A 12,660-nucleotide genomic window follows, 5' to 3' on the forward strand; every position below is an offset into this window, starting at 1 on the left:
TATCCATAGGACTGAGAGTGCCAAGAAGCACGCAGGGTGCGATATCCTCAGGACTGAGATTGCTAAGAAGTAAGCAGGGCGTGATATCCACACAACTGAGATTGCCAAGAAGCAAGCAGGGCATGATATCCCCAGACTTGAGTTTGCAAAGAAGCATGCAGGGTGTGATATCCCTAGGACTGAGATTGCCAAGAAGCAAGCAGGGTGTGTTTTCCCTTGGACTGAGATTGCCAAGAAGCAAGCAGAGTCTGATATCCATTGGACTGAGATTGCCAAGAAGCACGCAGGGCGTGATATCCTCAGGGCTGAGATTGCCAAGATGTAAGCAGGGCATGATATCCCCAGGACTGAGACTGCCCAGAAGTAAGCAGGGTGTGATATCCCCATGACTAAGATTGCCAAGAAGCAAGCAGGGCGTGAAATCCCCAGGAATGAGATTGCCAAGAAGTAGGCAAGGTGTAATATCCCCAGGACTGAGATTACCAGGAAGTAAGTAGGGCATGAATTCCCCAGGAATTAGATTGCCAAGAAGTAAGCAGGGTGTGATATCCCCATGAATAAGATTGCCAAGAAGCAAGCAGGGCGTGAAATCCCCAGGAATGAGATTGCCAAGAAGTAAGCAGGGTGTGATATCCCCAGGACTGAGATTGCTAGGAAGTAAGCAGGGTGTGATATCCCCATGACCAAGATTGCCAAGAAGCAAGCAGGGTGTGAAATCCCCAGGAATGAGGCTGCCAAGAAGTAAGCAGGGTGTGATATCCCCATGACTAAGATTGCCAAGAAGCAAGCAGGGCGTGAAATCCCCAGGAATGAGATTGCCAAGAAGTAGGCAAGGTGTAATATCCCCAGGACTGAGATTGCCAGGAAGTAAGCAGGGCATGAATTCCCCAGGAATTAGATTGCCAAGAAGTAAGCAGGGTGTGATATCCCCATGAATAAGATTGCCAAGAAGTAGGCAAGGTGTAATATCCCCAGGACTGAGATTGCCAGGAAGTAAGCAGGGCATGAATTCCCCAGGAATCAGATTGCCAAGTAGTGAGCAGGACTTCCTCCATTCTTTTCTAAATTAAAAGACTCATAGGAAGGTACATTTACTTTTATTGCTCCTGAAAAATAAATAAATACACATTACTTCATTTACCCAGGAATGATCAGGGGAATCCAATATCACTTCCTATATTATATAGGAAATATATTTCCAGAAAACCAGATACCCCACAACTCTTTGCCTCTAAGAACTCATGCAATTTGGCCAGAAAAACGTTGACCAGCGTACTACACACTGAAGGTTGCCTATTCTATAGTGTAAGTCTGTATACACTCCCATTAGTACCCTAATCAATTGCCCTTGCATTCAGAGCATCATATAACTTTTCTTTTGAGACTCTTTGTTTTTATCCCCTCTCCTTCTTTATGAACAGAAGGATGCCCAAGACTTAAAGAGACTTAAAGAGACCTTCTCGTCCAAGTTGCTTACCACAAGGATCTACTGAAATCCCTCAAATAGGGCGACCAGGCAAGCTAGGATATCAGACTGTCCTGTAGAAAGGGGTGGGCTCTCCTCTTCCAGTGCACAGCACCATCTCCTCTGAAGCTCCTCCAGGTTTCAGACATTTCACAAAGTTCTTGTCTATTTAATGTTGGCTCATTAGGATATTTCAAGATGGCCACTGCTTTCCTCACATCTCCAACACTGACAGTACAGCAATTCCTACCCCAAGTTCTTCTGGCCTCGGCACCATCCAATATGGGGCAACCGAGAACTTACATTCACTGTCAGGGGACAGGAACTCTCACCAGTCAACTTTGCACTTCGCCACTGTCCGCTGACCTGCAGTGTCAATCCCCACTCCGCTGCTTCTAATTGTTTCCTTTGATGCTTGCTGAAGTCAGATTTCCACTTCCTGGGGCGCCAGTTCACAGTCGAGGGGCAGCCACAGGTGCCTTCTTGTCTGCTCTCCAAATAGCCACTGTAGCTGCTCTCCCTGCAGGTGGCACCAAGCGAAAAACCAGCAACAGCCTTTAACACCCTCCTATTCTCTTCATATGTCTGCCCAACAAGGAGCATCTCACATCATGGGCTATAGAGGAAAGGCCCAAGAAGAGCAGCCCTCACAGAGCCCTGTGATGCTGCCGCCTCTGCACAGGCCAGCTGGCTCTGCACTTCCCTCTTTGGGCTTTAAATGCTCTTTTTAATAATACTGAGATCCTGCCACTGCTGGGCGGTATCTTGAAGAATTCATAGGGCACCCCTTAACTAAGAAAAACATAATTTTCCTACTTCTCTGGTGGATAATAAGCTAATTATTCAAACTTGAAATTTCCCTTGTAAAGTACACAGAAAGTGATGTTGATACATTTTAATTGTACACTGGGAACTTGGGAAGCAAAAGAATAAATAACCTAACAGAACAGATGCTAGAATATAGCTTGTACATCTAGAACTTAAAAGGAAAAATAAAAGGCAAGCTACGCAACCTGGGATCCTCTTCAAAGATATATTGAATTCCTTGTCCATGGTGAATGTCCCAATCCACAATCAGAATTCTGCAAGAGAAAGAAAAGGAAGAATTTACAAACAAGAACTAAAACCACCACGCAAATAAAAAGGCTTGGTCACCAGTTATACTGACCTTTGGAGGTTGTATTTCTTTTTGGCGTATTCTGCAGCAATCGCAACGTTATTAAACAGACAAAAGCCATTGGCAAGATTCCGCTGGCTGTGGTGACCCGGGGGCCTTATGAAGAAATGCAACATATTACTACCAAACTGTACCAAAGAAAGAAATTGTATCCCCAGCCTACGCCAAGCCATACCTGACTAAAGCCATTCCATTAAGCACTTTTCCAGACATCACAGAGTCGACTAGTTGCAAGGTGCCGCCAGCAGCTAACTTGGCACATCGGTAAGAGTTCTGGAGAAAAGAAATGTTGCATGGAAATCAGAAACTTTCGCTAGCGACAGCATACAGGGATTTTAGATTCAAACAAAATATAAAGATAATTTCTTTAAAACACTAGTTTTTTCTCAAAGGGTAACCAGAAGGCCAATAGTGTCGGGAAATAATGGAAGGTGGATAGATTGGGGCACAGTATGAAACCACAAGTGCATGGCAGGACTGGAGCCTAGCAGACGCCAGAAACTGGAATAACGTGAGATGTTTTCTGGTCCGCTATGAGGGGAATGAGAAAGAATTTGGATGTTTGTTTGGGTGTTATTCATAGCACTAACATGCCACCTCAATGCCGCTTCCAAGCTCTCAGTATACTGCATCCAAGCTACAATCTGCGTCAGACTGCTTGGAGAATCAGTAGGCATTCAGAGGACTTCTTTACCTTTAATGATATGGTGTCCCTTGCCAACGAAGGCCCATGCAATGATGATTCTGGGAGAAGCCTGCTGAGCAGAGATCGGAGACCATCCGAGACCAAACCTGTATTGGAAATCCAAAAAGGCTGCCCTGCTTTTATCACCTGTGTTACAGCATAACTATCAGGACAGGGCGGCTATTTGAAGAGAGTCACATTGACTTTTTCAAATGTGTAGTTGATTGCATTCAAATCATTCCTCTAATAGACATCATGATTTTGCATTTGGTTCATATAACCTCAGCAACCACTTTTACAGGTCTTGATAATGAGAAAAGAGAATGCTGTTCAAACGTGTGTTGCGTTAGCATTGTTATCAGCCTGGATTATATAATGTCCTTTTGCTATTAAGCAGGCATCACATAGACGTGCACGACATTGTTAAATGCTGTCTGCCTATGATCACATGAGAGATTTGGTCAGCAAATGTGATAAATGGTGGTCCTGTCTGGCTGCTTCTCCTCCATATCCTGAATGCTTGATGTCCGATAGCCAAAGACTATGGTTCCTATGCCCTAATGTTCCGATACAAGATCCTCATCCTAACAAAAGTCTGTAAAAGCTGCTCCTCTTGCCCATGGCAATTTGTGGATTAGGCAGCAACCAGCGGGAAAATAGTGAAAATCATCAACACAACTTGAAATGGTTCCCACCAATTCATCAAGAGCACTGGCACAAGCAGGCTTCTCACAATGGGTTTCTCCATATCAAACTGAAACATCAGTAAATATGGAAGGTATCGCCTCAGAGGGCCGTGGCCCTTTTCAAAGTCTTTAATCTTAGCTTGTGTAGCCTTTTTCATTTTTGTTTCCCCATCAGTTTGTCATGTATTCTTTTTTCATTTTTTATTATTAAGTATTATACAGTTAAAATAAATCAACAATTAATACATCTCAACCACATCATCCATTTAACAACCAATAAAAACAGTTTCCCCCAAATTCCAACCCGCCCAGTTTCTGTAATAACGTCAAAAGGCCAATAGATCCAAGATTATGACAATTTTCCTCCAAAGAATAGTAAAATATATAATACAGGCTTCGCGATTCTCATTCAGAAATGTAAACATTAGGGATTCCCTGGTGGTACCGGCAGACATACCCGCAGGTCTCAGTGTGGGTTGCCTAAGGTGCGCAAGAGATGAGCACTCAACTAGAAGATGTTTTGCGGTTTCAATTTGATCCTCCCCACAGAGGCGGCATGAGCTATGTGCTCTATGTGTACTCAGCCACGCTCCCTTTATTTCCCTAGATTTCACCACATTAAACTTGATTTTGAGGTAGTCACATGCTAATGCGTTTCCCACAAAGTGTTTTATATAGCTGGGAAATTCCACCCGCTCCTGGATGTACTCAATATATGCAGCTGAATTGTTTTCCAAACCGGAATGGGGTAGTTGTTCGTGGCTATAGTCAAGCATCGTGTTTTCATGATTTTCTTAAATGTTTTGTAAGGCAAACTGGCAGCACTCTCAGACACCATCCCAAGCCATCTATCAGCAGTTCCTACGATTTTCACAATGCACCTTGTCAGTATTAAGTCAGCTTTATACATCATTGTGTCGTAGATCAGCCCAGACAGGTTAGTACCTATTCTTTTTTTCAGTTTCCTGTAAGTGTTCAAGCAGGAAAGGCAGAATTTCATATAGATGGGGCAATATTGAATTCCACGAACAACTCGGCTGGGGTTCAGGGAGATATACAAGTAAGTTTCCTTAGCAAATTACGCTCAAGTTCTTGATCATTAGTTTGTCAAAGGCCCAAATTTCAGCCTCATGCAAGATTGTCAGACACATTTTGGCCAGGTAGAATTGTATCACGGCACCCACTGAATAACCCCTGCCCTTTCATGCAAGAGAACCAATGGCACTGCTTATCCTAACAGTATGGGTGGTCAGAATTTCAAGGTGCTTTCCATCCTTCAGTTTACAGTCAGGATTGATAACTAGATATTTATAATGGGGAACTGCTTCAAGGACTCCCCACCAATCTTCTAGCACAGCCTCTTGATCTTTTTTGCACAGATCATTATCTTGTTTTTATTAATGTTTGCTACCAGGGAATTTGATTCTGTGTAGGTTTTAAGACAGTCCAAATTTGCCTGCAGACCACCAGGAGTAAGATCAAGAATGACAAGGTCGTCCACGTAGCCCACCCATTGCAGGGTGGTATGCCCTCATTTCAGAGGTATGGACAGTTGGTTACAAATGCCATCCCCTAAATCCGACAACTAAGGGTTGAACAGGGTTGGGGCCAATATACAGCCATGTTTAAGACCCTTGTAAGTGTAGATCCAACCATCATTGTGCCTTGCTAGTCCAAACAGACTTTAACCCTCTGTTTCTCGTGCAGTTGAATAATAATCTTTAAGAGGCCAGATGGAATATTCCAGGATTTCAACTAGTCTGCCCCTATCGACAGTGTTAAATGCTGCGCTTAAATCTATAAATGCAGAATCTATAAATGCAACATGAGTCAGCCGGTCCAGAAACAACGGTGGCAGTAAATCCGCCGCCACCGTTGTTTCCGGACGGGCTGATTCAGAGTTCTGCAGGCGGGAGGTGTCACTCCCGCCAGGTCTGACCTGGCAGGAGTAACGCCACCCGCCTGCAGGCAGAAATGGAAACACCGGCTCCGTCATAGACGGAACCAGTGTTTCCATTGTCCCCATACCCATGGGAATGGGGATTTATGGAATCCCGCCTCCGGAATTACCGGGGCACCGGCGTTGGAATGCCCCGGTGATTCCGGCAATCACGGAGGCGGAATGGTATTTCGGGTCCGGCAGCAGCCTGCAGGTTATTCCAGTACGGCTACCGCCGGACTCGTAATGAGGCCCAGTGTCTTTTCTGATGGCCCAGGTTTGTTGAATGGTAGTTGCCAGAGCCAGACTGTTAATAGGGGTGTTTAGGCCCTTCCGAAGCCCAGTCTGGTTGAGGGGCATGATGTTCGCGAATTCGGCCAATGCCCTTAACTCATCCAGCAAAACACGTGCAAAGATCTTTGCTGGAGCGTCCAGCATTGCCAAAAAGCGATAATTACGGGGATCTGAATGACTCTCCTTTTTAAATACTGGCACAATAGTGCTGCCTCACCGAAAGGAGAACAAGTTACTTACCAACTGTAACGTTCTTTCGACTGGATGTTCCTCCCACGTATTCCTCATCTTGTGATATTCGTTATCGCCAGCTTTGCTGCTTTGGAACATTTTTTTCGTTACAGGGCGCTTTGCTCGAGGTCGTGGTGTCGATTGTCCCTCAACGGGCTCCGTACCGTGTCAACGTCACTGCTGGTATAAATAGCTCGAGCCGCGCCCGTTGGCTTCAGTTCTGTTTTTCCGAGGAAATACTCGTGGAACATCCAGGCGTATGCTGTGACTGATAGGCCCATCGTGAGAGGGAAGTGTAAGAAAACGTAAACTGTACTGCGGGGCAGGCTGGGAGGGTCGATGAGGAATATGTGGGAGGAACATCCAGTCGAAAGAACGTTACAGTTGGTAAGTAACTTGTTCTTCGAATGGATTGTGTCCTCCCACGTATTCCTCATCTTGTGATAGACTCCCATAGCAGTCAATTTGGAGGTGGGAGTGCTAGTTCTTGTTTTCATGGACGGAATGAGGTACCGCCCTGGCAAATAACCCCTCATTGGAGGAGGAGGCATCTAAGCAGTAATGCTTGATAAAGGTATGCATTGATGCCCATGTTGCAGCTGAGTAAATGTCTTTTGCAGGGACTCCCCTCTTCAAAGCCGCAGAAGTAGCCATTCCCCTGGTGGAGTGAGCATGCAGCCCATCCGGTGGGTCTTTTCCTGCTAATCTGTAGCATTCCAATATAGGCTGAATGATCCAGCGGGATATGGTTTGTTTTGTCACCGCTAACCCCAATTTACGACCTGTGTAACCCACAAAGAGTTGGTCATCTTGACGTAATTTTGCCATTCTTGAAATGTAAAAACTGAGAGCACTCTTGGGGTCCAGTCTATGCAATCTCTCCTCTTCTTTACCCAAATGAGGAGGAGGATAGAATGTTGGTAAAATAATTTTTTGTGACAAATGGAAGTCAGAAACTAGTTTCGATAAGAACCTTAAGAACTACCTTGTCCTTGTAAAAGATGGTATATGGAGGCTTACATGAGAGAGCCTGTAGTTCACTAACCCTGTGGGCTGATGTTAATGCCACAAGAAGGACAGTCTTTAGTGTTAAAAGCCTCAATGGGCAAGAGTGCAGAGGCTCAAATGGTATACAAGTTAGGAATTTAAGAACCAGGTTTAAATCCCAAGTTGGGACATGAAACGGTATTGGTGGATATACGTTGGTAAATCCCTTCAGGAACTGTATGAGGAGCGCTTAAAAATGGACAGCGCAGCAAGATATCCTTTAATTGTTCCGATCTGGAGCCCCAGATTGGCTAGATGTAACAGAAAAAAAAGCACCATTGGGGTGCCACATTGAAAAGGGTCCACATCCCTATCTTTGCACCAGTTACTGAACTTGTTCCAACAACACCGGTACAAGGATTTCGTTGCTGGCCTTCTGGCCAAAAGCAAAATCTCTATTATGTCATCCAGAAGATCCCAATCCTTGTATCTCAACCTCTCAGAAACCATGCATGTAAGTTGAGTGTCTTGACCTTTGGATGGAGAACTCGACCTTCCTCTTGCGAGAGAAGATCCTCTCTTTGCGGAAGACGTATTTGAGGGCAGATGGACATGTCCAGAAGGTCTGGGTACCACGTCCTCCTGGCCCAGTCCGGGGTAATTAGGATTATGGCTTTCCTGAACTTTCTCAACCTCCTGATTACTTGAGGAATCACGGGGACTGGAGGCAACGCGTACAGCAGGGGGAAATCCCAGTCCACCACGAACGCGTCTCCTAGAGCTCCTCTCGGGGTAAATTCCCTTGAGCAATACTGATCGCACTTCCGGTTTACCGTGGTCGCGAACAGATCCACTTGAGGGGTTCCCCAAAGGGCAAAGTTCTCCAGAAGGACTTCCTGAGCTAACTCCCACTCGTGGGAGACTGTGCTGTGCCTGCTCAGAGCGTTTGCCGCCGTGTTCTGCTCTCCGGCTAGGTGAACTGCCGACAGAGAGATTCCTTCTCGTATTGCCCAGAACCAGAGCTGCACTGCCTCTCTGCACAGAGGTAGTGATCCTACGCCTCCTCTTTTGTTGAGGTAGTACATGGCCACTGTGTTGTCTGTCATTATGAGGACATTCTTCCCCTGTACAAAGTGCAGGAAGGCCTCCAGCGCTAGTCTGATTGCCCTCAGCTCCAATAGGTTGATATGTACTTTGGCCTCCGATGGAGACCAACGTCCGCTGATTGTCAGATCGCTGGTGTGAGCTCCCCACCCCGTGAGTGAGGCGTCCGTTACTACGGCCATGGTTGCCAAAAAGATTCTCCCTTGAGGATGTTGTCGTTGCAAGCCCACCATAATAGATCCTGAGCAACTGCGCTCGGGACTTGCAGAAGATCTGACATATTCCCCGAGAATTGGGACCACTGAGTTCTGAGGGCCCATTGGAGGGATCTCCTTCTCAGTCTGGCCTCTGGCACCAGAAAAATGCAGGATGCCATGAGGCCGAGCAATCTCAGAAAATCGAAGGTCTGCAGATGCTGGGCTTTCTGGAATTTTGTTACCAGCTGCTGGATGTGGAGAGCTCTTACCTCGGGCGGCGAGGCTTTGCAGAGGAAGTGTCCAAGACTGGAGTTCTTGGGATGGTATCATGTGGGAATTCTTGAAATTGAGGGAGAAGCCCAGGTTGTGGAGGAAGTGGCAGGTGATCGACAGATGTTCCTGAGCTTGTTCTGGAGAACATGCTCTGATCAACCAGTAGTCCAGGTAGGGGTAGACGTGAATCCCCCCTCTCCCGAGACTCGCTGCCACTACCGCCATCAGCTTGGTGAAAACCCTCGGAGCGGAGGTCAGCTCGAATGGCAGAATTAGAAATTGATAGTGAGAACCACCAACTGCAAACCTCAGGTATTTTCTGTGCTCGCGATGGATTGGCACATGAAAATAAGCATCCTGAAGGTCCAATGATACCAACCAGTCTTGGAGTTGGAGAGCCTGAAGGATCTGAGAAAGGGTTACCATCTTGAACATGTCCTTCCTGAGGAATTTGTTCAATTTTCTTAAGTCCAAGATGGGTCTCAATCCTCCATCCTTTGGGATGAGAAAATAAGGGGAGTACCAACCCTTGTTCCTCTCCGCTACAGGTACGTGTTCTATTGCACCTTTCCCTAGCAGGGTTAAAATTTCCTGCAAAAGGAGTGGGTCTGGAATTTTAGTAGAGCTGGCTCCCGGTGGACGATCGTGAGGCCTTTTTAGGAAGGGAAGGTAGTAACCTAGAGCTACTGTTTCCAGTGCCCAAGCATCTGAAGTAATGCCCCGCCATTCTTTCAGATGCTAAGAGATTCTGCCTCCCACTTGTGTTTTGTATGATAAGACCTCACAGTGATTTGGAGGTGGCTGCAGGAGCTGCTGAGGGCATAGATGCCGTTGCTGAAGATGGCTTTGTAGTCTTTCCTCGTCCACCACGAGTGACATTCCTTTTGCCCCTTTGAAAACCCTGTCCTCTTCCTCTATCAACAGAAGAGTAGTATCGAAAAGGACGACCCCTCCAGGAAAATAAGCCCGAATAGGGTTTCTGAGGCTGTCACATGGAGGTACTAAGGGATTTAGCTGCCGCTTTTGAGGTCTGTAGTTTTTCTAGGCTCTCATCAGCCTTGCTACCAAACAGCCTCGAGCCATCAAAGGGCATGTTGAGAAGTCTGGTCTGCACATCTGGTGCAAACCCCGACTTTCTCAGCCACGCAAATCTGCGTAGCACTGTGCTTGATGCCATGGATCTGCTAATACGATCAGCAGTATCCAGTCCAGACTGGAGACAGTCCCCCATTGCCTCCTTCCCGTCTTTCACTATATTCAGGAAGCCTTCCCTTTCCTCGCCTTCTGGAATATGTTCAGCCGCCGCCGAAATGCATTCCCACAGGGTATGTGTGAACCTGGCCAGGGTACAGGTGACATTGGTTGATTTCAAGGCCATGCTACCTGAAGTAAAAACTTTATGAGCACAAGCATCAACCTTCTTATCCTCCCTATCCAGAGGTATGGTTGGGTATGCTGTCTGTCTAGAAGTAGTAGCAGCCTGAATAACCAGACTTTCTGGAGTAGGGTGTCTATTCAGATACTCTGGATCAGAAGTAGAAGTTCTATACTTCTTTGGAAGATTGCTGTCTACTGCAGCAATGTTATCAGGTTTTTCCCAGTTCCTTTCAACTGTCCTTTGAAGCGCCCTATGGAAAGGGAGAACTGGATCTTTCTGGGGTCCTCGGACTATTATGTCCGTCATATCATCTTGCTCAAAGTAGGTGAGGCTCTTCCCCAACCCATATATTCTATCACCCTGTTAATCAAACTCCTGTACCCTGAGTCTGCATGCTCTGCAGGATCAGGTGCAGCAAACTCTAATTCAGGTGACGTGTCAACACCACTAGCAGAATGTAGAGTTTCGCACAGGTCTCTCATTTTAGATTCAGGGTTTATAAGTTCCTCTGGAACCTGTCTAGTGCCATATTTTACTCCAAAAGGAGTGACATCTTCATCCTCCGAGCCAGATTCTTCAAAAATTGATGACATGGACCTAAAAAAAATCTGACTTGGGTAAAGGTGTAAACCTTCTCTCTTCCTCCTGATTTTTTGTCGAAGGAATAGGTGTTTTCTTTGAAGGGGTCGACGAAGTTGCACTCGATTTCGACAACTTCTGCTTTTTATGAGGGATCGGAGAAACACTCGATCCTCGAGGATCTCTCGACGACTTGTCGACTCGAGTTTTACGGGCTTCATCCATACTACTGGGTTTTAGCGCCGTAGTTCTCGACTTCCCTGTGTCGTCCAATGGAGCGACCGGGGTCTGGCTCTTCTGAGGTTTCTTTGAGGCGGTTGAGGCCGCATTCTTAAAGACCTGCATCATTTTTCTTCTAAAATGTTCTCATTTTGTAGGGGAATCCGATCTTGTTGGAATTCGAACCAATTCAGTCGATGTATCGGATGAGGACGATGGAGATCTATGTCTCCTTTTTAGTTTTTTAGTAGGAGACGAAGAAGATCGTCTCGATCTACTACGAGATCGGGATCTCTTCGAGTGTTTTTTATGACGTTCCGATTCCTTTGAATCAGACGTTTTTTATGCCTTTTCGACGAGGCCTTTGAAGTGGCCTTTGACACATCCCGCCCACCACTAACTTACTTTTCCTCTCACGGAGGGGCCTTCTCCATCATCGACTGACAGAAGGCACAGTCGCCGGTTCGATGATCCGAACCCAGACACCAAAGACAGATACGGTGAGGATCAGTGATAGACATCTTCGACCCGCAGTAGATACACTTCCTAAACCCAGTTTTGGGTGTAGAAGCAGTTGATGATGAAGACATTTTCTGACAGAAAATCTCGAAGCGCGCCGTTCACGAGAGCGAAGCAATCGGAAAAATGGAACTGAAGCCAACGGGCGCGGCTCAAGCTATTTATACCAACAGTGACGTCGACACGGAACGGAGCCCATCGAGAGACAATCGACGCCACGACCTCGAGCAAAGCGCCCTCTACCGAAAAAAAAAATCCGAAGCAGCGAAGCTGGCGATAACGAATATCACAAGATGAGGAATACGTGGGAGGACACAATCCATTTGAAAGGGATAGCCTGAGACAGGCCGATCCAGCGGAAGAGCCACTGCAATGACTGGGCCCATAAGTCTGCATCGGCCTTAATCAGTGCACTATAGATCCTGTCTGGTCCTGGACAACTTGCTAGCACTTATTTTAAAAATGTCACAGACAGCCCTGAGGAGTGTACTGAAGCCCTAATTGGTTTCCTGTAACTGACAATGTGCAATTTGTTCCTTTTTTTTGCCTTTCTCCTTCTCTGGTGCTTTCTTTTCACCCCCCCCCCCTCTATAGTCCATATTTAATGACTTTCTCGATGTGATTGCTGTACATTTGGGGAAGGCAATGAATTATGAACATTTATAATGCTATACGATGCTTGCGTGATTTCAGGTTGGATTATGAACTGGGTTTTATCAAATGACTTGGAGGGGGCGGGTTGATTGTTGCTTAATGAATTTACGACGTGCCTTATTGAAATGTTTGTTCTTGTCAGGTTTTTTTTTATATACTGAAAAATTCAATAACATTTAAAAAAAAAAAAAAATGTCACAGACCGATTTCTTGAACGTCCACCTCCCCTCAGAGAGTGTGCATTGATCTGGCCTCTCTTTTTCCTGTTCAAAG

General features: G+C 46.0%; 1 protein-coding gene across 1 annotated transcript in view; it reads right to left on the reverse strand.

Moving 5' to 3' along the window:
- Positions 1 to 12,660, reverse strand: part of HDAC10 (histone deacetylase 10) — a 706,011-nt gene that overhangs the window by 426,552 nt on the left and 266,799 nt on the right. Inside the window, exons 5-7 of the mRNA XM_069627848.1 lie at positions 2,818 to 2,915; positions 2,634 to 2,738; positions 2,479 to 2,547 (exon numbers count right to left, since the gene is read on the reverse strand). Coding sequence (XP_069483949.1) covers positions 2,479 to 2,547; positions 2,634 to 2,738; positions 2,818 to 2,915 — 272 coding nt within the window. The remainder of the gene's footprint in view (positions 1 to 2,478; positions 2,548 to 2,633; positions 2,739 to 2,817; positions 2,916 to 12,660) is intronic.

The sequence above is a fragment of the Ambystoma mexicanum genome, chromosome 12, assembly GCF_040938575.1.
Source record: "Ambystoma mexicanum isolate Mex_15411 chromosome 12, UKY_AmexF1_1, whole genome shotgun sequence".
Taxonomy (NCBI): domain Eukaryota; kingdom Metazoa; phylum Chordata; class Amphibia; order Caudata; family Ambystomatidae; genus Ambystoma; species Ambystoma mexicanum.